This window comes from Ursus maritimus, unplaced genomic scaffold, assembly GCF_017311325.1.
Source record: "Ursus maritimus isolate PB19 unplaced genomic scaffold, ASM1731132v1 scaffold_5, whole genome shotgun sequence".
NCBI classification, from domain to species: Eukaryota; Metazoa; Chordata; class Mammalia; order Carnivora; family Ursidae; genus Ursus; species Ursus maritimus.
In genome coordinates this window covers 1,584,640-1,610,679 of record NW_024426663.1, presented here as the reverse complement: position 1 = coordinate 1,610,679, position 26,040 = coordinate 1,584,640, and the positions used below count along the sequence as shown (strand labels likewise).

The 26,040-nt window shown below is 38.2% G+C and overlaps 1 protein-coding gene across 1 annotated transcript; it reads right to left on the bottom strand.

Annotated features, from left to right (window-relative positions):
- Window positions 1-7,456: 7,456 nt before the first annotated feature.
- Window positions 7,457-25,732, bottom strand: STARD4 (StAR related lipid transfer domain containing 4). Its single transcript, XM_040621980.1, has 6 exons — window positions 23,375-25,732; window positions 16,335-16,448; window positions 15,366-15,415; window positions 11,110-11,236; window positions 10,139-10,253; window positions 7,457-9,240 (listed from the first exon to the last, which is right to left on the bottom strand). Exons 2-6 carry the CDS (start codon window positions 16,437-16,439, stop codon window positions 9,011-9,013), a joined length of 627 nt encoding a protein of 208 aa, XP_040477914.1. The 5' UTR covers window positions 16,440-16,448; window positions 23,375-25,732; the 3' UTR covers window positions 7,457-9,010.
- Window positions 25,733-26,040: the final 308 nt, after the last annotated feature.

The window sequence follows — 26,040 nt, the reverse complement described above, 5'->3', positions numbered from 1 at the left end:
TTTAAACTGCTGCAGTGATTATAATAGGATGGGCCACTGGGATACACTATAGAACTCAGGGGGGGAAAGGATGAATTGTCTGCTCCTTCCTCATGGTTCCTGTGTGTAAGGAGACTTTACTGGAACAGGAGAGGAAAGAGATAAAAAGATTAGGATTTCATGCTCCCACCTGCTCATTTTTATTGATCAGTCAGAGCTTGAAGGCAGTTGTTAAGACTTAAATTCACATTTCTACATTTCAATAATTGGGTCACCTGCTTCCCTTAAAAATGAATAGACCAAAGTCAATAGCTAAGTTTCCTCTCAGAACCAGACATTAAACAGTAGTGCTAGTTTAGGGGGTATCAGGCCTACGTCACAAGCATGCTTTAAGAAAATGATGTGCCAGTTTCGAAGCTTCCCAGGACATTGCAGGCACCCATTTTCCTAGTAAACTTTCACGGAGAAACAGTTATGTACGATGGAGGAGTTCAGAGATGAATTAAGCCCACTGCTCCCCTCTCGGAGTGAGCTTTGTAGTTGGGAGAGAACAGGTGTATATACATAGCCTTTGCTAAATCTAAGCAGGCAGTTAAGTCCCCTAGGGATGGAAAGGAGAAACTCCCTTCTGCCTTTAATGTTGATCTAGGAAAGCTTCATGGGAACACAGGCTGGATTTGAAGGATGGGGAGAATCTTTGCAGGGAGGGAGGAAAAAGGGGGCAGGTTTGCCTGAGAAATCTACAGAGTGGAGAAATGCCAGGCCCAGTGGTGAAGGAGCAGCACCAGTGTGAAGGACTAGACTCTATAGGGAAATGTTACTAGTCTGCAGGAAAGTCTTGGATCTTGGGCAAAGTTTAAATTAGAACTCCTTTCTTGTTCTGGGTAGATAAGTGTGCACCATTTCCTCAGAGCATCTAGCCCTCTGTAATCTCCTATATGGAGTTTGGCCAATTCGGTGCATTCCTAAATAGAATAAAAATCGCCCAATATATCAAAGACATTTTTTCAAGTCATCCATTGAGGCAAAGCCTCTGTCACTAAAGCAAAAACTGCACTGGCGAGGTCTCCACTGACAAAGCAGAGTCAACAATCAGAGTGATTTCTGAGTAAACTTTGCAAAACTCCAATATCTGAATAACTCCCTGGAACTCTAGAAAATGACCTAACAACTTGCTGAAGTTTTGCCAGTAGAGGCCCACGTCATGCTTCCTTCTATGACAGTTATTTTGACCTTTAAGTTATTAGACTGGAAAGGGTGATCCCCACTGGGATAGAATCACACCTGAAAGTTTAGACTTCGAGATAACTTATAATAAAAAGTTAGGTCTCAGACAACAGAATGTGAAATTTTCACAACTGCTTTCCCCAAACATCACGCTGGTCCTGTCAAGGCCTCTCTTCTACCTCTCCCTCCCTTTTGCCTCTTTACACAGCCTTCTATAAATCCCTTTATCACTCACTGCAGGCAGTATTTGACATCCATCTTCAAGAAACTTATCTTTAAAAAGTATTTACCAACTGGAGTCAGATTACATCCTTTTAGTAGTCCTACCACTTTGCTTGTCTCAGATACTGTGTGATTAGTGAATGGCTGCATGACTCCTCAGGGCCAATGAAACAACAAAGGTTGGGACAAAGAAGGGACAAAGCTGACTATGATCCAAGTCTTGGAAAAGAAGCAGAGACAGATACCGTCTTAAGAGATACAAAGAGAAGCTAAGAGCTACTGTGAGTACACAGAAAACCCACGTTAGCAGGCACTGAGAAAGGAATACTTCCTACCAGGGTTTTTCAGGCTTGTGAAATGAGCTGGTATGTCTCTCTTCGTTTATCCTAGAGGAAAAATTTGTACTTGCAGGTTGTTGAAAGTTTCCTGGACTAACGGGACATAAGCTCAGAGAAGCATGGAGGATTTGATTGATGGAATACCATCATATACAGGGAACCTACGTGTCCAGTAGTTTAGACTGCTGGTCATTAACTAGAAACAAGTGCATGTAGGATTGGGGGACAAAGAAGAAGTATAAAAATTTCAGTGTACACAGCCAAGGTCACAGGCCACCTTCCCAATGTCTGACTGAAAAGTACTGAAAAAGGAGCTGTGAACTTCTCATTTTAAAATTTGTCAAAATGGTGCTATCGACTCCTTCATACAGAGATCTATTACAATATTTTTTAGATAAACATGTAGGCTGACCGTAATGTAAATACAGAAAATGTTTGTAGAGAATTCATCAAAATCATGCCCATTTGCTTTTGATGGAGCCTCCCTATTCTTCAGTGGCAGTGACTGACCGTGGGTCCCTGCTTCCACAGATGGGACAGAGTCCTCGGCGCTCTCAGCTGCCCAGAGCCGAGGGCAGACGGCACGGGAGCCACAGGCAACTCTGCTTCTTGGACTCAGGTTGGATAACCTGCGTAAGGGACTAAACATGCCCATGTCTTGGTGTTTCCTAGGAACGTAAAAGAATATGTGACACGGGGCAAAATGGATGTTGGTAGGCTGTTGAAACTGACCTTCAGGAGGGCCAATGTTACTCTGTGTTAAGTGCGCCCAGCTGTGTCAGAGCATGCCGAAAGCAGCGCATACCCGACTGCTGCGGGATCTGTAAAGCAGTTTGCATGTACGGTGTGACAATAAATCATCGAAGAGCCACCAAAAGTTTGCATTCTGTGACTTGAAGCGCTGCTACTATCCGAGCGTGACACGGTGGACATTTTCCTTACATGTGACATCGTGAGTTGAATCGTTTTTCCATCCTCCGAGATAAAATTATACTGTGAGTTTCATAGCATCCTTAAACCCTATACGGTGATGTCATGGAAGTCATAAAATCATTAAAATTAAAAGGGGACCTGATTCATCATTTAATCCAGCAAGCTCATTTCATTAAAGAGAAGTGACACCCAGGGAGGTCATGACTTATCGGAGGTCACACTTAGTGGCAAGGAAGAGAACAGATCTGGGTGGCCCATCTCCTAGCCTAGTGCTCTCACTGCTGCAGTCAGTTCACTGGATAAAAGTTAAATGCAATCCTTCATAGAAAAACTGATTTTTCACTATAAAAATTTAAAAATACAGAAAAGTAGAAAATCACTATAATACACCTTCCAAAGACAAGCACTATTGTTTTTTCCCTAGCATTAGTTTACTTTTTTCTTACAGACTTGTCATCGTATTGTAACTTTTTTGTACCAACGTGTCCTTAAAGCACAACCATTTCTAAATAATCTCCACACACATTTATGATAGCTGCATAATGATTCAGTCTCAATTCTTTTTCTTTTCTCAGTAGTACTACATAAAGCCTTTTCTGTGTTGGGGAAAAGCTATCCTAAGGAAATAATGCTGATGTGGAGTTGGGAGTTCCTGGGCCAAGTGGTATTTAGTGGTCACTTCATGAGGAGGCTTGCAAACCTACAGGACCTGAGAATGAGAGGCAAAAAGTGCACGTTCACTCTTAGGAAGCCAATTGCATGAGTTGTAAAGAGCACTGCAAGTCTTGAGCTTGGCCGCTCAATCAATGAGCAAGCATCTGTGTGAAATATTTGAGGGGAAGGGGCTTACTCTCAGAACTGTAGCTTGCTACCATATTAGGCCCAAAATCCTTGCTTTGTCGAGAAGACACACTTATCCTAAACAATGATGTCTCAACTGAGGGAAATGCTAAAGAAAAATAAAAACCTCTTCCATATGCAAGTCCGTTTTTAACTATATAAACATATTTTTATTTCGACCTGGTTTAGTACAATCTCTGGACCACTTCCTTTAATAAAAAACCAGCTGCTTTGTATTTAAGGGATGTCACAAAAGCGAAACCTAAGTAGGAAGGTAAAGCTCCTGAAAAAGAATGCTATCTAAATAAGGAATAAAAAGCCTAGTTTAAGTACTTTTACTCTATGCTTCCACCATTATTTTTACCAGCAGAACAGTACAGCCCCCAATTACCTGTACAGCTGCTAACACAGGTAGCACAGCTCCACCCTCCACCTCCTGGGACACATGTGCAGCTTGTGTTTTCCAGCAATTTCCTGTCATCTGATAACTATAGAAAGCCTTCATCTGAAGTGGACCCTTTGCTCCAGAGGAATAAAATAACATATTCTATTATTATAGTTTCCGTAATATAATAATTCTATTACATATTCTGAAAATATTACAGGGTAATAGAAACAAAGGTCATTCATGTTGAATGCCATGTGACACCAGCCATTAATTAACAATGTACAGAGGAAGCGCCATTGCTTCTACGGAAAGCTACGTAGTGTCTGCCATGTAAAAGAGTTCCAATAAATTTTTCATGAAGCGAATGACTACTTTGCTATTTTCATTTCTATTTTGGTAGTCTGTCACTTTCCTATGGACATCTGAAGGAGCCTTCTACCCACTTCCCAGAGCTGATCCACTAAGAGATGCTCTGGTTGGCCACCCAAAGAATCATCCATCACCATCCCTCTGTTCAAGAGTCTGGAAATTCTCATGCTTGCCTCCCCAACCACTCTTTCAGCAAGGGGTGGTCATGTGGCAGAGACTACTGGAAAGGAAAGCAAGTGGAGGCTTCTGGGAAAGCTTTTGCTTTCCTGATAAAAGGACCAATGAGTGGCACCAAGCCTTCCCTTGCTTCTTGACTTGAATGCGCATGTAATTTTCAGGGCTAATCACCTTATCATTATGAGAGAAAGGTAAGAACTGCAGAAGCTCTGGCCTGGACATCTTTGAGCTGATAAAACACTAAATTACCTATCTCCAGATTCGTTATTAAATGAGAAAAATAACTCAGTTTGTTTAAACCATTTAATAGTCATATCTTCTACTGCATCCTGCCCACAGCATCCATAATTACTTTCCGGTAACAGATCGAGTCTCTTTGTGTCGTCACTTCCAGCTTTCTTCAACTTCAAATGAAATGATCACAATTCCTAATCAAGTTAGCATAGTTATTTAAATATGTGCACAACAAACCCTGTGTGTATATGTTACTGTAATAAGGGAAGAACACATTCATCATCATCCTGGCTATGTAATAGCAAATCAAAATTCAGCAGTATTTGGGCTAATATTATATGACACTTTGGTGAGAGATTAGCATGTGAGTTATTAATCCTTATTTTCCAGTTTATATTTTTCTTTTGTAAGAATATAGGAAGTTAAATTACATATTTTAAGTTCACATATATGAAACTGTTTTTCAGTACTGAAGGTTAAAGCAACTTAAACAGACCATATCAATGAGGATAAGAGTGTCTAGTAATTTATTCTGATATTTTTCATAGTAATTTAAAAATAAATACACAGTTTATTTATATTAAAACATGCTTTTAGTTTATTAAAGGTTCAAGTTTTACATATTGACTCATAAAAGAATTATAAACTTTTTAAAAATATATATAGTATAGCTTTTATTGAATTGTACGAGATGAACTTTTATTTATACATGTAAAATCTTTGGAAACAACAAAATAATGAAGAAATTAAAATTCCAACTTCCTATGTTTCTTGTATGCTCAGATCCCATCTTCTAGAAGCTGTTAAGTAAGAAAGGCAAGGGAGATACACCAGACGAGTGATTATCCAACACACATTCTGATGGAAACCTGGTAAAGTCCCCTAACTTCTCTGGGTTTCACAATTTACCCATAAGGTGGAGAGAGCTGCAGTATCCATGTAAGTAAAAGGATCTGGATTTTAACCACTGATTCAAGGGGCACCAGTGTGCTCTTGAGTCAACAGGTAAAGCTCTTATCTACATCAAAGGAAATTACTCATACCTAAAAGTTCAATAGACAATTAAGGGCTTAAATTGTGCAATGTGTTCCTTTCTTCTCCAGAGACAACCTCAATTACAGAGTTTTTAGTTTGAGATGTGAATTTAATTCAAACTGAGTGCTGATAATATGCCCTTCAGTTAGTAAAGAAAGGAGGAGGAAGGAGAAAAAGAAAGAAAATTATTTTTACTGGGAGATGTTTTACACGTAGAAATCTACAATTTCAAATACATCCAACCTCGATGAACGGTAAATGAAGACACTCTAGCAGTTCGTATTATACATCACTGCAGACATGAAGTTCCTGCAATTATTTCTGCTAAATATTGCGTTAAACTTCGAGGGTTAATCAAGAGTTATCAATACAAACTAAAAATTCATGCAAAAGTATCACTTATGATAAATTATGATTTTTTGTATGAAACTAATGTCCTTAAAAAAATAGGTAATGTGTACTGGAAACAGTACTATGCCAACATTTCCTGTGTAAATAGGTTTCTAATGCAAACTAGCTATAAGCTAGAGAAAATAATCAACCACCTAACAAGGCAGATTATATTTTTGTTTCATTCACTGCCCTATGAAAAGTTAATTATCTTTAAAAGAAAAGCTCTTTTGGCTATTATTTTTATTTTATTAACAACTACAAACTGATTTATTTCTAACATTCAGAAGTCCCCATTTAGCAAGCACTGAAGGCTCCAGAGACCAGAAAACATTTTGTATTTAAGTAATTCCATGAAAATCATTACTTCATATTATAAAAAGATGAATTAATACATATACTGCAGATCTGTGCTATTCAATGCAGGCCACTGACCTGATGTGGATAATGCACACTTAAAATGTGCTAATCCTAATTAGTAAAATACACACCAGATTTCAAAGAATTAGTACAGAAGACGTATGTAAACTATCTTAATGAGTGTTTACAATGATTGCATAGTGAAATGGGAATATTTGGGATCTACTGAGTTAAATAAACTATATCATTAAAATTAACACCAGCTGTTTCTTTTTATCTTTTTAATGTGACTGCTAGAAAATTTTAAATTACATAGTATATGGCTCACATTATTTTTCTATTCTATAACACTGCTACAGAAACAGCAGACTCAATTATATGTTAATATAAATCCCAACCCATATCATTAAATTTTTGTATAATTACGGTATTTGAGATAACATATTTAATACATTACCACAAAAGGCCTGAGCTTAGAATCAAATATGCCTCTACTCTTAAAAACAAAACCAGATAAAACCTACTCTACTCTTTTTCATCTTCTGTATATTGGCAACTGTGCTAAACTTTGGTGAGCTAGGAGTCTGCAAACAGGCAAAAGGGGTCTTTTGGTTGACAGAGATGTTCTAAAACTGGACTGTGGTAATGACCGCACAACTATAAATGTATTCAAAAATTACTGGATTGTATACTTACAACCAGTTAAGTTGTACAGCATGCAAATTATACCTCAATAAAGCTCTTTTTTAAAAAAAAGTGCGCAGCAGGTCTAAAGTGCCATCTAGAAGCTGCATATAAATTTCAGGTGATTCAAATATTATTTTTCAATCTATCATATGACTCAATATTAAAACAAAAATTTTTCCATGAGGGTCCTTTTATGTGCAATGGGTCCAATTCAATAGTGGATTACGTAATCACTAATTGGAGGTGTAAGTGGAAAAAAACAAAGAGAACATGAGAGTCACTGAGTGGACAGTTTATTTTCTTTAGGGGTACCCAGCTTAGGCAGCAAGAGCACCCAGCTCAGGCAATCTTATCACAAATCCCTCACCCAATCTGGGCACCCTATAATTGGACATCTGCTGGCATTTCACCATCCTAGACAGAATACTAGAATATAAAAAAACCCATATTAATAAAAAAAAAAAGAAGAAGAAGAAGAAGAAACAAAACAATGGAAACAGTAAGTACCACATAAAGAACTGACACTGAACAGGAAGACAGATTTCAGGACGTGTGCCCGAACACAAACATAAACAGACATTTGCATGGATATACTGAGTTGCTTCAAGGTCTCATTGTAGAAGTAAACCAGGTGGTTATTCAAAAGCCAAAGAATCATCTGGAATGTTAAAATCATTCAGGAATTTCATTTAAGGCAGCCACAGAATCAAGGGACCTATTATAGTCCATGCTAGTTATAAAATGACTCATGCAGACATGTGGACAAATCTATGAATGTATTTGTTAAAGTTCCAGACTGAAGTTCCGTCACAACTGTGAATGTTTATGATGTAGTTAGTAATACTTGATGGGTCGAGTTATACTTTAAAACTGAAATGTGAACATGGATCAAATAAGAAAGACTGAAAATCTGATTATTTTCCTACAGAATATCGGATACTTCTCAGAATTAAAAGCTATTTCTCGAGGGCTTATCTTTAAAAAAAAAAACGGTAACAAAAACACTCACTGAATTTGATGTCTAGACAATTTGCTGTTGGTGAATTAGGATACCACCAACCAGTTCACACAATGCAATCAATGTGGTGTCCCCAGCACATATTTGGCAGTTCTTTGTCTTATCCAAGCATAAATGCTTTTTAAGCCTTCTGAAATAAACGCACAGAAAGATACAAATACAGTTTTAAAGATATCCACAAAATAATGTTATCTAGGTATCAAAACAATTGTATTTGAATTGTATCTATACTTACTGTATCTATACTTTTTCTATTTCTGATTTTTTCAATACTTAAAGTAGTACAAGTCAACTGATAATGAAGTTCACCTTTATAAAACATAAAGAGCTTTTTCTTTAGTCCAAGATATTGGCAAACTCATAGAGCATACCAAAAGTAAAGCACTAATATTTAACTTCCAAAAATAGTTAAAACTTATAAAATGTTCATAAAGCTCTAAAACAGATGATTCTAACTAACAGCATGAAGCTTGTGCTTTCTCTAATTTCCAAGTAGCCAAAATATTCATACTGAGGCAATATTCGGTTTCTTAAGAGTTCAGGTCAAAGAAGAATACCTCCTTCTTCATGGACATCTGTCATACTCTCCACGCTTAGACATACTGCTGTACCGAACAGTGTGCAGATCACTGTCTAAGAAAACGGCAATGTCCTCTCTTAGGTAACTATTTAGTTTAGGAATAAAATAAACCAACAAATCATCTCAAATTTTTCTATAGGCTACACAGAAGAGAAGAAAAGATGACATTCACAGGCCGTGCCGTTGAGAGAAAAAGTTGATCCGAGGACTATCGTACTACAAGTTTAAACGTATTATGCCTTTTGTAGGGCCTTTTGTAAATCACCATAGAAGTTGATTAAAGTGCTTGCCATGGCTGTATCTACCGCAGACTGAGGGATCATCCCACGCAGATCCGTCTGAATGTAGCCTGTCAAAAGGCTCTGGTATGGACTGTCTTTAAGCGGAACACAAAACCAACCACAGGGATGGTTATATCCACGAATAAATTCTGGTCTCTTTTCACTCCAGTCAACACTTAGCCCTACAAGGAAATTTTAAAATAATGCCTTAGCAGTGACTGAGATTAGTCTAACAACTCTCATTAAGTAATATTATCAGGTTTCTTGTTCAAATATTTTTCTTCTTATCCAGGTAGATGAAAACTAAGCCCCAAGAGTGACCATGGAAGAATGAAAAAGATAATTACCAAGTAGAATTCTGACAGAGGGCTAGAAGGTAGGTAATGGGGAAGGTTCTAATCCAATCAGAATAGGTAACAGTATGTCATCTTGGTAACTCCTTGGAAACAATGAATTTTGGCTGTAGCACCCAGGCCTCAGGGGCCCAAAAATCAAAACTACGGTACTACCACTCCTCCTTAAAGGCACTACGCCACATCCAACTTTGGTACTGGCTGGTTAAGAGAAAACAAGTAGATATTTACCTATAACTGCCAACTCAACTTGTGTATATACCAAACACACAAAAAAGATTGATTTACCTATAGATATAATTTAGAAAGCAGGAGGCTTCTAATAGCGGTATTTTTCATTTTTAAAAGAAAACGTATACAACTTAAAGAAGAAAAAATATTCTAACACATACCAAGTCTATTTTTCCTATGGATGTGACTAAGACGCTGTGTTCTGAGAGTGACTTAATCTACTTACTACATCCGTCTCTCAGAGGCAGCCATGTGATTCATGTTTGTTAGCTGTGACCTGGAGGGCACCCCGTAACTGGGAATAAAAACTTACCAGGAAGGTTTCAAAACCCTTCTTGATATTGCTATTTGAATCCCTAGGATGTAGCATTTGCAAAGCTTAGTGATTACAAAACAAGTGTGAAGGCTAAAAATATATCTCACATAAACATCCACCCAAGAAAACTCAAATATTTAAAACAAATGGAAAGAAAGTATGAGGTTTGGAGACCATTACCACAGGACAGAAGCCCTTCCTCATAGCCCACAGTGTAGGAGAAGTCGACAAACTCTCTTGGCGAGATTATGTTCCAGAGCTGGCCAGCAGTAGTGTAGCGCATCACACAGCAATTCTGAAAGAGAACAGGCGACGGGTGCTACCACTGAGGAAACATAGATGGGCTCACGTAACATAAGTTAACCCTGGGTAAAAAACTAATATTCATTTAAAATGTATTATAACTATTATTAATAATAATTCTTACAGTGATTCTGATAGGTTTAGATCTCTATTCTAAATCTCACTGTCACTGTATGGACATGAATAAAGCATATGATCAAAATACAAAGAGGTAAGTTACCCAGTATCTAAATCTCTAACTCAGTGCAGTGGCCCTGTGCCCTATCGGATATTCAACATGGAAGTGGGTCGTATAGACTATAGGTGTTTAAGATAAAATCCACAAACATTTGGACTAAAATACCAAATGTTTCAATAAAGAAATTCAAACATGGGAAGAATGAATTAACAAAAAACAGAAAAAGAGGACAGCCCACTATGTTTACATCATTCTCTAATGCCTAAGGTGGCATTTTTACCTTTGGTCTTGGATTTTGGCTTAACATTAATGGAAAAAGCTACATACGATTACCTAGAAACCTGACTATGATGGTAGTGCTTTTAGAATTTTAGACTTCAGAACCGCAAATTAAGTTTTACAATTAAAGATGCTGACGGTTTCTTAAACAGCAAGGGGAGTTCTGACTACAAGATCAGTTCTGACTAATACTCATTAGTTAATAGGAGGAAACTCAAGCTTTTTAAAAGGCAGCAAGGATTCCCCTGTGAGATCTTTGCCATGACTACTTACTCTCAAAGCAATGAATACAATGAATACAAGTAGGTACACACACACTCACAAGCTCTCTCTCACCTGCATGCACACACGCACACACACACAATCTGAAGTAATGTTTCCAAATAAATACCTCTTCAAAGTGTTCCAAAATATCCATTGAAGTCATTAAGCTGTCCCAATCCAAGCGACAGGGACCTGGGCGTATATGGTCTATGACACTATTGACGGTGTCATCTATAACACCCTGGGCTTTGAAACTGGAGAAAACATATTAAGGTCAAATGCTATTAGAATGAAAAATTTCGGAATGCCCTCATAGTTCAGAGCTAACTTCAAAAAGAGTAAAAGTTAATAAAGATTTTTTAAAGGGAGTAAATCCCAACAGTCTTTCTGATAAATTAAGTTATATCAATTATTTTATCAGAATGTACTCTTTGCCCTCAAATCTAACAAGTGATCTGAAGGCTAAATTGTATTATCATGAACACAGGAAAGTACCTTCGTGTTACAGTGTAGCCGACAACAGTCTATACAGTACTAGTGCTTCATTTATTCTGTATGTTATTCTTTTCTCAGTTATGCTCTAACATGTTGTTAGTATACACATATTTTTAATCTGACTTTCAAAAACTTTTTTACAGGAACAGAAAAGTAGGTCACCCAGGAATAGCACACAGAGGATTGACTCATGATTAATATCAGAACTTGACATATTTCAAAGGTGGCATTACAGATCAGTGGGGAAAGATGTACTATTCCATAAATGGCACTTTGATTCAGTACTTATCCTAATAGAGAAATTAAAAATTAAATCACTACTTGACACCATTCAAAACAATTAATTCCAGACAGACTGAAGACCACTACATAAAACTTAAAACTTTGAGAAAAATACATCTTTGTGACCTCAGGATACAGGGGATTTCTTGAATACATAAAATACACCAAAATACAAAACAGTTAAAATTAAAAACCTGTATACCACAAATGACAAAATAAGCGATTTCTTTAAAAAACCAGCCATAGACTGGAAGAAGGTATGTGCAACACATGTAAACAGACATAATTATTATAGGGAATACATACTTAATTCCTATAAAACAATGAGAAAAAGACAATCCAAAGAAAATAAGGACAAAAGGTATGTTAAGATTGATTGGAAATGTCAATAAATTTAGAAAAGATGCTCAACTTCACTCATACTCAAGTAAATACTAACAAGATACTATCTCATACCCCTGAGATTGGCAGAGTAAAAACATAACAAGTACTGAATGGAAGGGAATGAAAACTTTCAAACTGCTACCACCACTTTAGAGAGCAATTAATTTGGCAATGCCTGGTGTAGTTGAATGATGTGTGACTTTCAGACCCAGGTACACACCCAGAGAAAATCACACGTGTGTGTAGAAGGAGACATATACTAAAGAAGTTTACATAATACTATAATTTATAAGGAAGAATTGTCAACAACCTAAAAATTTACAAATACAGGTAAACACATAGTATTTTCATATGAACGTGAAAAGAATAGATCTACATGTAACAGCATGCATGGCTAAATCTTGAAAAAAATACTGTATTAAATAGAAAAATAATCAAAAGCAAATTACTAAAGGAAACACACACACATACATGTGGTCCAAGTATAAAACAGGAATACACACTTCAAGACGTAGTTACCTCTGGGGAGGAATGAAAAGAGAAGAAATGAGAGATCTCTATCCGTAACATTTTGGGCAGGTCTTTTTAAAAGTCTTTTTAAAGCCTCTGAAGCTGGTTCATCATTTTGTAAATATTTCCAGCTCAAACTTACACAATCTCCCCCACTCTAAATCTGCTCTTCCCTCCTGTGTTCTCTAGCTTGGGGTGGAGAGTGGGAATGGGGCAATACAAATCAATCCCAAATTAGACATCTGGGATTCAACTTTTGACTCTTCTTTTTCCCTTGACCCCATTTCAATAGTCAGAATGAAAGCCACCATGTTTTATCAAGATGACTTCCTAAACGTAAAGTGCTTAGAACAGTATTTGGCTCTCAGTGAACATTACTTACCACCACCACCACCACCACCACCACCACCATTAGATCCCTTTCACATTCACTTGCCCTTTTCAACTCGTATGCCAAGTCCTTAGTTTGGGCACTCTGTGTCCAACTCAACACTGCAACCATTTCTACCTCTTTGGACCATATCTCTCTTCAAGTTTCTGATAAAGACAAAGATCTCTTCCCAGGAATATAACATTGACACAAAAGTATGTTTATGATCTTAAGGAAACTTCAAGAAGCTAGCCATGGACTCCTAGGGTAAAACCTCCTCTCTAGGGGTGCCTGGGTGGCACAGCGGTTAAGCGTCTGCCTTCGGCTCAGGGCGTGATCCCAGCGTTATGGGATCGAGCCCCACATCAGGTTCCTCCACTGTGAGCCTGCTTCTTCCTCTCCCACTCCCCCTGCTTGTGTTCCCTCTCTCGCTGGCTGTCTCTATCTCTGTCAAATAAATAAATAAAATCTTAAAAACAAAAAACAAAACAAAACAAAAAACAAAACAAAACAAAAAACAAAAAAAAACAAAAAACAAAACAAAACAAAAAACAAAACAAAACAAAAAACAAAACAAAACAAAAAACAAAACAAAACAAAAAACAAAACAAAACAAAAAACAAAACAAAACAAAAAACAAAACAAAACAAAAAACAAAACAAAACAAAAAACAAAACAAAACAAAAAACAAAACAAAACAAAAAACAAAAAAAAACCCTCCTCTCTAAACTCTCCACGCTCATTTCCTTTTTTCATAGTGCTATCAGATTAAGTTAAAAATCTTTGAAGGGCGCCTGTGTGACTCAGTTGTTAAGCGTCTGCCTTCAGCTCAGGGCGTGATCCCAGCGTTCTGGGATCGAGCCCCACATCAGGCCCCTTCCTAGGAGTCTGCTTCTTCCTCTCCCACTCCCCCTGCTTGTGTTCCCTCTCTCACTGGCTGTCTCTGTCAAATAAATAAATAAAATCTTTAAAAGGAAAAAAAAAATCTTTGAGGACCTGGGAGGTGGGAGTAAGGTTTGAGCAAGGGTAAGCACAATATTGAATTCCTTACTTTAGAATTCAAAAATCCTTCAGACATGTGTTCTCCCTACCCTCATACTTCATGCTCCAGCTATAGAAACATCACTTCTACTTCCCTAAACAGACTCCGTAGAGTGTTTCCCATCTGTGTTTATGTAGTAGATGCAATCCCCTCTGCCTGGAATATGAATCAGTCCTTCATTCCCTAAGAAATAACCCATTCTTCCTTTAAAGCTCAGCTCATATACTAGCTCTTCAATGAAGTCCTCTCAAACCACCAAGCGTAAAGCTCCCTTGGCAGTTTCTGTGCTTTTCAACCCTCACTGGGAATCAGTGATCTAAAGGATTAACTTCACACTTGTTCCCAATGCTTAATCCTCAACTCCAGTTTCCTGGTCCTAGTCATAAATGTTGTAAAACTCATCTTTCTGGAAATGCTATCTTTGGTATTATACTCGAGAACACAAAGTAAGTGGGACCAACAGTTTCATTTTTAAAAGGGCAGAGTCCCAAGGATATGAACATTCCAGTCCAATTACACAAGGCAATTGTTTCCACTGCCTTTAAAAAACAATATTTTTTTTCTGGTGAAAAGTGTAATTCATGTTCAACTATATGCAAATAACAAAAAATGGAAATAGAAATCACTCATAAAACAAGCATCTAGAGGTGTATATTTGGTGTTAACTAAAAACATTTTAATATATAAAAATTAAAGTCAACTCATAATTCTGCTACATGCAGTTTCGTAGTCTGCTTTATTCACTTTACATCTTGAGCATTTTCTTGTGTTTTAAACTAATACTTGAAAACATAGTTTTTAAAGACTGTAAAATATCACGTTCAAATTTAACCATTCTCTGACTATTGATTATTCAAGTTGTTTTGTAATTTTTAATATTATAAGTAATGCTGTGATGGAAGAGATAAGTACTTAACTATTATCTTTCTTATGATTTCTAAAAGATAAATTCTTAAAATAAAGTCTGCTCCAGCATTGAGTAAATATAGAAGAATATAAGAAGGGAGTTATACACCATGCTAAGAAATTAAGATTTTTATAGGCCATTTGATATCATTATTTAATGATTCCCCTTACTACCAACTCAGTCCACAAGGGATATGGACATTTTAAAGGCTTTGAATTCATAAGGTGATATGCTTCTGGGAAAGTTTAAAATCTTTTTAAAAGCCAAATTTTACTGGCAATGATGATTTAGTGATCATTTTTATATATATATATATTATATATATATATAATATATATATATGAAGTCTGTCAATGTCTTAAGAGCTACATAAAACTACAAGAATTTACTTACAGGTAGCCATTAAATTCTTCTGAAGGTTTTCTCCAAATTGTTACGTCTTTCTGGAAAAATAAAAAGTAGTACATGGGCATAAATCATTACCTACGCAGAATTCTGGATGTAAAACCGACAATTTCAAATGCTAGAGCATCAGTTTTTGCATTAAAATAAAACTTAAATAAATATTCGAAGAGATACATAAAAGTCACTTATACCATCAAAATGATCCATATTTTAATTTCTTCTGTATCCTAAAGTTCTTTACATTTTACTTAAAGTACAGACCTCCAAAAAAGATTGTTCAGTAGCTTAATGAGACGCAAACACTGTTAAGATCCTCACCGGCCATTATTATTTACCTCACTCCAATCTTATTTACCATTACTGACACATTCAGACCAAGACAATAGGAATGCTAAATATTTCATTCTGAACTTGCTCATATCTTTTTTAAAATTCAAACAATTCACATCTATTATGACAGTGCTACCTTGAATTAGTCCCTACATCTTTATTCTGATCATTTCCCAAGAAATTTTGAATATCAAACTGGCTAGAGTACTACACTGGAAGAGTCCTGGGTTCTAGGGTTGGCTCTGTCAAGCCATGTGATAATTTGGACAAGTCATACCAGTAGAAAAGAATACTAACCGGCCACCCTCCCAGGCTTGTTGAAATATCTGAAACTATTTCGAACTATCAAGACGTGTTACATTTTATATGCTGACTTTAGAAGCTATTCTTCAGGCTTGTGTTGCCAAGAGTCTATTCTCATGTCCAATATCTAAAGAAGTAATGAAAACAGTGCAGGATTATGTTTTTGCCTTAGTGGGCTGTCAAACCATCGCCTTTATTAGCTTAGGTATTTACCCTGCCCATCCACCAAGGATGGTCCCTACTCTCCCTTACCATTTTGAAAGTCATCAACCAACTCACTAGATAGAAGATAAATGCCAAATATATGTAATTTAAATGATTTACCGTTTTCTTGGCAAGTCGCCACTTATCATCTTCAATGCTATGATACTGGATGAGAGTGTTTTTAAGTCTAGTTGCAAAAGCGGCAGCATCAGGCAGGCCTTCCATTTTTTTCTCCTGTTACAAAGACAAAGATTACCAACAGCAAATACCACAATTTGAAGCAGTAGACCAGTGAGGCTCAAAGCTGGCTTCGTAACAGAATCACCTGGGGAGCTGTAGAAGATACTTATACCTGGATCCCACCCCAAATCAACTAGTCAGAATCTCAGAGAGTAGGACCTGGGCATACGTTTGTTTTTGTTTTTTTTTCTTCCTAAAAGCTCCCAAGATGAGTAACACCTAGTCAAGGATGAGTATCACACATTTTAAGTTATTAAAATCATTCATATAAAAATAAACTACAATCCTAGTTCCCTTTCTAAAGGAATATAATAAAAAGAACTACATTATAGAATTCTAGGTAACTTAAAGAAAAAAATTTTGCTGTTTCCAAACTACAAAAATAAATACACAAGGAATAAATTCTTTTAAAAAGTGTTTAGAGTTTCAGCCATTAAATTTTTAATTTAACACCCAACAGATTTACGATTCATTCCAGAAAACTAATGACAAGCACAACTAGAAACCTATTCATACATCCTTTCAGGTTAGGGTTATAGAACTCTGAACAATTTCAAAAGTTTGAAGAACTGCACCATTTTCAATATTTTTTTTCACTTAATGAAGTGCATTCAGTAAGGAATCTGTGTAAGGAAGGAGGTCATATGGAGACTTTTAGAACCATTAGTACAGCATAAACAAATGGTTCAATTTTAAGGCAGTACTTTTAACCACATAAAAAAGTACTATATCGTTAATAATTCCAAAGATAAGCTACCGTTCAACATTGTTTTTAAAGAGAAATTATTATTAACCTTAAAGATAATAAACGATATAATGAAGGCTTCTGTAATTTGAGTTTTAAAACATTGCTGCAAATTCTCTGCTACACTTGCCATCAAGGTGGTCTGTGACTACATGACTTCCTAGGCTGGGTTAGAAAAGTCCATGCAGGCTCTGCAGGTTTCTTTTAGACTAATTGCTCTGGGAGCCTTTGATCAACATGCAAGCACGCAAAAACTCTGTCTTGAGGCTGAGATGTGGAAAGACTGATGAGAAGGGGAAATGGGGAGAGAAATAAGACTCCAAAGTCCCAGAATCAGAAGCCTAGTTAGAGCTTCGTCTTAATGGATATCACCCTAGGCTTCCCTCAATTTCCCTCAGTCTTCCCTATCTTAACAATTTACTTTTATTTTATTTTTATTTATTTATTTTTCAATGTAGGCTCCACACCCAGCATGAAGCCCAACACAGGGCTTGAACTCATGACCCTGACATCAGGACCTGAGCTGAGATCAAGAGTCCAACGCTTAACTGACTGAGTCACCCAGGCACCCCAACAATTTACTTTTAAAATGGTAATTGAGCCAGTTGCTCAAAGACAAAGCCTAGGAATCACCCTTAACAGAAATTAAGAGATTCCCATTCACACCACCATGTCTCATTGCCTACAATATTCTTGTCCTACTGGTTTTCTTTCTGCCCCTCAAATGGGTCAAGCTTGTTACTGACTCTGGGCTTTGTTCTTGCTATTTCTCTGCCTGGATTATTAGATCCCAAATCTGAGCATGCCTAATAACAACTTATAATGACAATTTCATTTTAAGCCTCTTACCTTAATACAGCCTTCTGTAAGCCTCTATTATAGTCTCCTTTCATTCTCTTCATAGTGCTCATCACAATCTGAAATTAACTTCCCTATGTATGGGTATACTGTGTTCTACCCTTTCGCCATCACATATCCCCCACTAATAGAGCAGGGGCCTTTGACTGCCTTCTTTCCCACTATATCCCCACCAACTAGAATATTGCCTGGAACACAATAGGCCCTTAATATTTGTTGAAGTGTGTTTGCTTCAAAACAAGAATGATTTGGTCTTGAGTTTGTGTCCTTTTGGTACCTTGGTACACTCCTGTAAAAGAATATAGAAAAAGCTTCTGGGCAAAAGCTACACAATTTACAGAACCATCAAGTTACTACAAAAAGGAAATCAAGAAAAGATAGAAATGAAATGTCAAGCCTCAAACTTCTGTGGGAATAAGGCTGCAATTCTCAACTACACATGCATACAACAGAATCCCCTTTGTTGTATCTTGTAGTGGTTGTAGCTGTTGACAAAGATTACCTTCCTAGGACTCCTTTGAGTCCTCTTTTTGACCAGGCCTTGTTCTTGGGCTTGTCCTTGGTCCCCTAAGTTCAGTTTTAGCAAGAATCCTGCTGAGCTAGTTTACTGAAACACTCCTCACCCTCAAAAATTCCTTCTCCTACCCTTGATCTTATCACGCTGCTCTGCATTCAGCAAGAATCCTCAATTTAGCCAGAATCCCCCTTACCCCTAATGTTTCCTCTTAGCAATTTCCCATCCACTGACACCTATCCTGCTCCTTGGCTACAAATCCCCACTGTCCTTGTTGTATTCAGAATGGAGTGCAATTCATTCTTTTTCTTTCTTTCTTTTTCTTTCTTTCTTTCCTTCTTTCTTTCTTTTCTTTCTTTCCTTCTTTCCTTCTTTCTTTTTTTAAGATTTTGTTTATTTGCGAGAGAGAGAGAGAGAGACGTGGGGGAAGAGGGAGAGAGAGAGAATCCAAAGCAGACTCTATACTGAGCATGGAGCTGGACACAGGGCTTGATCCCACAACTACAAGATCATGACCTGAGCCGAAACCACGAGTTGGAGGCTTAACCGACTGAGCCACCCAGGCACCTCCAGAATAGGGTGGAATTCTATACTGAGGTACCTTTTCCCCTACTGCAATAGTTCTTGAATAAGATTTGCCTTTATCACTTTAACTTCTATCTGCCTCTGGTTTTCTTTGACACGGTTTTTAGGTGTTAAATTTCAGGGCCCACTGCCAGATAGTGTGATTCAGTGGGACTGTTCTGGAGTAGGCCCCCCAAAATCTAGGTTCTATAAACAGCCTCATTGATCACTCTGTTATTCAGCCAGCTTTGAGAACCATGGATCTAAAAACTAAAGATGACAGAAATAAATCAATATTATAGTCAATATTTAAATAGCACAAAACAAAGTATATAAGCCATTAAAAATGATGAACAAGATGATAGAGAACTGTAGGTGAAGAAAAAAACCTTTTTCTCTACTCTCTTAGGTTCTGTCTCTAGGACCTGCAAATTAAACTGAAAGGAAGTATATTAACAGGAGAAAAGGCGCACAAATTTTATTTGCTGTTAATATTTTAATTTTATATATGTAGAGGCTTTCACAAAAAAGAAATGGAGACGCAAAAAAAAGCAGTTAGACTTAAGGCTTGTACACCATTCTAACAAAAGGTGATAAATTGTGGAAAAGTGACAAGACAAAGGAAAAGGGATTTGGGCTTCTAGGTGTGGTAAGTTATGAGAAAGTAAATATATGAGAGAAAATTAATAGAAAAGAAAGGATATTGTAGTAAAGTTTGTTCGGACAATCTTGGCCAACTCTCTATCACCAGTGATGAGTTGTTCTCCTCCTAGTATGAGAGGGGAGAGGGAAGGCCTTCACAAAGGGAAATTTAAATCCTACTTTTAGGCAGTAGAGGGAAAGAAAATAGCTCTTTCTGCGTTTGCTGCTGAACTGCCTTCAGCTCAAAATAATCCTTATTCCAAAGTGGCATATTTTGGGGTGTTATATCCCAAAATATGGGAAACATGGGACAGTATATATAGAAAATTCAATAACATAGAATTTAGGATCTAGGTAAGTGATGTGAAATACATAATAAATATAGATCCCACCCATAGACTAAAAGTGGATGAGCTCATTCAAAATGTGTGCCAGTCAGGAAAGTATCCCATTTCCCCTCAAGAGACTGCCAACTTGATAGCCAGTACAATGACTTTAATGAAGGGTATGTTATAAATAAGCACAGATTCTTAGAGAAGATTTGAAAAACTAATTTATCTATTACTGGGATCACTATGACTAAACAAAATTCTTTAAACCCAAAGGCTGCCTGGGAGGTTCCTGTGGTTGGCAGGTAAGATATTTTTTTCAAAACTCCTTGATAGAAATCAAAGATGAAACGTAAAGATGCTATTATCACAGACGTTATCTTTGTAGAAATCTGTTACACATATGTGAGCAATAAGAACTACCTATAAAGATGAGAATCTGGATCTTTAAGGTGCTTACTGATCACTATAAAGTCCAAACTCCTTAATATGGCTTACGGGGCCTTTTATGATCTGAGCTTCACTGCCTAATTTCTACTCTTCTTTCTTGGACTCCCCTAAAGACTAAGTTAGCTCCCCCACCTCACCAATGTTTCTCACAGCAACTCTGTAATTATTCACTTGTCATCTTTTCCAATTTGACTATAAACCTTTGGGGCAGGAAATGTGACTTGTTCAGTGTTATACTCCTATGTCTAGATGCAGCAGGAACCCCGTAAATAAAAGTGGGAAAAAGAGGTAGACAGTGAGCTACTAGTCTCACTTATGGAAGACCTCAAGATATCTAAGGCAAGCCTGTTTACACCAATCATCCTTGAGCTTCCGAATGACTAAAACTTCCATTGCCATATGTAGTTACAGCAATTTCTCAAGGAAGTCTACTATTTTATTTACCAAGCATCTAGTATCTACCAAGTCCAAGAACTACAAAAATGGATGTAATCCAGTTTGCTCTCAAAGTTGACTTATTCCACCCTTTAAATAGTCTGAATTGCAACAACAACAAAGCTAAAACATTAAAAAATTAATGAACCTCTTTTAAGGGTAGTGGAGTAGAAGGTAGGAAAGAAGGAGAACAAATACCTGTAAACTCGGAAAGCTCTTTTCTAGCCCAGTGAAGTATTTAAACCACACAGTTCATTCCTGCATGAATTTTTTTTATGATTAAGTCCAAAAGAGAATAATGGTTACTGTCTAAACTGTGTGCGGGCAAGCATATCTCTGGAAATATATTCCAGAATTGGGGAGCAGGCAGTATTAGGGTTATTATCAAGGTCTTGATGTTCTCCTAATAAAACAAAGTACTCACATTAATTGAAAGGAAAGCATACAATATGCTCTACTGCAATCTCCCCCTATGGAGAATGTAAGGAAAATGTTTTAAATACTATTCTGAACTCCCTGTTACTAATTCTTTCATTCCCCTTCTTGATCTACATCAGGAAACTCTCCAACTCAATCACTTACATTTCAGAGAACAGGTACCATTTAATCACATCAGAATCTAGCACCTCCTTCCAAAAGGCTATATACTTTTGACAGTCCTATCACTCAGTGCTCATTTATGCCCACCTTCACTTTTCCCCCCTTACTTTAAACTAACCTTTTTGTTCATGTTTTCTATGCCCATGTCTTTGCAGTGATCACTAGTGTAGACAGTGGCTGCCACTGTAGAGCCAGCAGCCTACCAAAGTCAGAAATTGTCTTGTGCCCATCTATCAGCACCATAGTCTTTGTCCAGTTTCATCAAATTTATATCACCGGGAGATGGTCCTAGGTTCTATTCTAAATATGAAACATAATAAACCTTTTAACTTCTAATAAAAAGTGAATGTCATAAAAATCTGTTTGTACCTATGTAGTATGATGAAGTCAGAAATCACTTGTTAAAGAAGCTATTATCAGAATTGTTTAAACTTCCACTTCCTGATTGATAAAGGTTTTATTTATGTGAATAGCTTCAATTTACATGCCATAGATTTCCCCGATGTTGTGCAAACCAAGACCTTGTAAATTAAATTATATTTTCTAATATAAAAATTTCAGCATATGCTTGATTTTGCAATCAATCTTGAATTTTTAATTTAGCTTTTCCAATTCAGTCAAATACTGAAGTTTCTTGTTTTTGAGACTGGCTGTAGCAGGAATCCAACAGGGAAGCCCACTTCCATAATGTGAGCAATGCCCTTTCCTCTGTTTCAGTGCTCACTCTACCTTATTCTAGTATAAGCTTTACAACAATGTTGAGACTTTTTACAACAGTTAAAGCAATATTAAATTCTAATGATATCTCAGTTTTAAATTTGAGTCCAAGTTAATGTTTGAGCTCCTGATGCTCTAATCCTTTATTTAAAATAATAGCTAACAATTATTGATCCTTTACTATGTGATCAGTCTCTCCGGCCACTTTAAATTGTATTTCATTTACATAAACAACCTTAAAAGCCGATCCTATTATCCTTATTTTGCAGAGAGAGCACCAACAGAGAAGTTAAGTCACTTGTTCAAAGTCACACAGCTAATAAGTGATGGAGTCAGACAGAATTCCAATCAGGACTTCTGCCTTTAGAGTCTGAAATTCTCTTCTGTAAAACACCGGAAGTTGATCACAAGCTGGAAAAGACTTTACATAAAAATCTGACATCACACTAAATCTATCATTTTGTTCTGGCTCCTGATCCCAAAATAGCTCAGGTACTCTTTCTTAACTGCACGTTAGGGATAATGGTAACACTAACTTACTGAGGAATTACATGCGTTAATACATTTAGGACCGAAGCTGGAAGATGTAAACCTAGAAAACGCTGCGTCTTATCCTCAGTATCACCTCAAGTCAAAGCTTGCCGTGGGAAGATGGGACCCTACGTTGTCGGTGCATCTACTACGAACCAGGAAGCACTGCGCCCTTCTGGGAACGCGAGCTCCGTGGATCTTCACCATTACCCGAAAAGCAAGGTTATTACTACCCCTTCCCCATTTAACGATGCAGAAGCTGACGCCTAGTAGGCACCCAAGTCCTTAAACTGGGGAGCGTTGCGGAGAGGAGCGGTGCAAGCCCTGGGGATCCTTCCGGGGACTCCCGGGTGAAGTCCGCGCCCCGCCCGGACGCCCCGGTCCGCCACCCCCAGACCTCCGCGCCGGCCTCTCCCGCCCCGCTCGCCGGAGCAGCTCCGAAAACGCCCCCGGCACAGCGCCCCGGACGCCCCCGTCGCCCTCCCTCCGGGCCGCCTCACTGCCGCCGCGACTCCGCGCTTGCCTCCACGGCTACCTGACATGAAGCAAGGCGTGGCACGCGGCTAGGCGCGTCGGGCCCGCACCAGACTCCCCGCTTTCGGCGACACTGACGCTCAGGGCTCCCCCAGCTGCCCCGCCCGTCGGGGCCGACAGCAGCCAATAGGCGACGCGCCGCCACCGCTCGCAGCCGATCGGAAGGCACCAAGCTCTTGAGCGAAAGAGGGCCGAATCCCCCGGCCACGTCCCCTGCTAGTCGCCGGGTGCGTGGGGCCTCAGTTGGCAGGGGCAACGTGCGCTTGCTTGGATTGGCTGGCGCGGCAGCGTGCGGAGCGCTGATTGGTCGCTGGGGATGGAACGATTTCTCGTGCGTGTGGGCGGGCGCGATCGCGCCAGGGTTCCCTGCGTGTGCGGGGTTGCGGGCGGGCGAGACTGGGGCGGGCTATCCCGCGGTCAATTCGTGGCGGAAAACATTTGCGAGGCAGTAAACCCAGCTGGGAGAAATACGAACACAAGAGGGAGTAAAGGACGAAGTGAGGGGTAAGGCTGGCCTAAATTCAGACGGCTGTGGAGAGGGACCGGCACGCTCCTGCGCACCCCTCTCTGGACCGCAAGTCACATAAAAAAGGGAGGGAAGGGCGCCCGAGCACGGGACGACGGTCCTTCGGCCTTCCGCGTCCCCTGACGTGCAGCTGAAAGCGCTGTGTGAGAAAGCCCATGACCAGGCGCGGCCACCAGGCGAAGGATGTTCGCCCTCAGATACGAGAGACCAGAAGACCGCCTAGAAAATGGAGAGGAGGACGGGTGCGGCAGGTGGCTTTCGCAGCCTCTCCCAGTGTTCTGGTTTCCATCTGACAGGATGTTTGACAAATCTGAACGCTAATTGTCAGGTGTTTGCAAATTATATTTACTAGGATATGTGGTTTGACGTCCAAGAGTATGAAGGAAGGCAGTGCTACGCCATTAGTCATTCTTGGTAGACTCGCAATGAGAACAAATAATAATTCATAAATTTTTAATTTAATGTCACCAAAAGAATCACCAAACACCGCTTGCTAGTTATTATTGGCAGATTTTAACTCTTGCCTCATTGTTAAAGCTTACCTCATGCATAATTTGGCTGGTGATTACTTTTCCATAATTTTCACGTGCGATCATCGATAAAACTCACCTACCTTGGGGGGCTCTTAAGTGGGTTCGGTGAGGCATAAAGTATGGAAGACCTCACACAAAGCACTTTTCCACACCGTCTGAAATTATTACCAAATATGTGTGCAAACAAGGACCACGATAATTGGTCAATAATAGCAAGCAAGTGAAGGGAGGCCCGGGCATGGCTCTTAAGGCAGATTCCTTAATTTCTGAGTAGCCGAACAGGTCTGGTGGACTCTGATACTAGAGCTCTTAACCCTCACAGAACTGGGAATGTGTGTCACAGCTCTCTGTTAGGCACCTGTGCACAGCAGTGAGGCCAGAAAGGAAATACCTAATCCCTGCCCGGTAGGTTTACACAGTTTAATGGTGGAGAGGAGCCAAGTCCTCAACAAATAGAAAGTTAGAATCTCTTGTTAGGATTCAGCTGTGAACATATTGTTCAGCAGCTCTGCAAATTCTCTCACAGAACCGTGTAGAATATATTTAAAACAAAATCAACTTGGCTTTTGTTGTTGTTGTGTTGTTAAGGGCTGCTACATAAAATCATTACATTACATTGATGCCCAGTAGGGACGTTTTTCTTTACCTTTTGTTCTTCACCTGTTTTTGTGATTTTCTTGGTTAGAAAGAAGTTGGGGGTAATTGAAAACCATCCTATATCTATCAAAGTGGAATACTACTGAAAGCAAAACTGCACGTTCAGAAAAAAGAACATAATATTCTCTGGAACTGTTATTGACGGCTTACTATGGACCAGGCACAGTACCAAGCATATTACACATATTAACGCATTTAATCCTGATAACGGCCCTGTAAGGTATGCACATTTATTACTGTACTCATGAGGGGACTGGAGTACATAAGGCCACAGACAAGTCCCTCCAAGTAGTTTGAAAATGGGGAAATAATCTTTCTATATAGAGTTCAAGTATAAGAGACATAATGTACTTCACCAGCTATATGGAAGGTCACCCTAACAGCTTCCCTGCCAAGCCCTGATTGTAATCAGACTGAATATATTAACATATCTAAAGAAAGAATTTCCAAAAAGAAAAACAAAAAAATTGCAAAACACTAAAATAATATATTCACAATTTCTTACTGGAGGCAATAAATCTAGAAGCAAAACAAAAAACAAAAACACACATGCACAAATATCCCTAACTACTTGAAAATTAAAAAAAAAAATTCTGGCTTCCAAATTCTTCAATCAAAAATAAAATATTACATACTATAGAATATTACATACTATAGAATATTACATACTATAAAATATTACATACTATAAAATATTACATACTATAGAATATTAATAAAAATACTTAACATATTAATATTAACAAATGTTAGCATTAATAAAAATAAAATCCCTATATATCAAAACCAGGAAATATGACAAATTCTATACTTTGACAACTTGACCCTGGAAAATTCATAGCCTTAATTCAATTCAACAAATATTTATTAAATGTCTGCTATAGGAAAACTGTTGAAGCTGGGGCAGTTTATAACATGACCCCCAGCTAATTCCACAGTTGGACTTAATCC

Excerpts from the sequence above, each read along its gene's own strand:
- STARD4 (XM_040621980.1), bottom strand. The coding sequence starts at position 16,439 with ATGGAAGGCCTGCCTGATGCTGCCGCTTTTGCAACTAGACTTAAAAAC. Across the intron at positions 10,254-11,109 it reads TTTTGGAACACTTTGAAGAG|AATTGCTGTGTGATGCGCTA; the intron begins GTATTTATTTGG and ends GTTCTCTTTCAG. Across the intron at positions 9,241-10,138 it reads GGAAGGGCTTCTGTCCTGTG|GGCTAAGTGTTGACTGGAGT; the intron begins GTAATGGTCTCC and ends ATTTCCTTGTAG.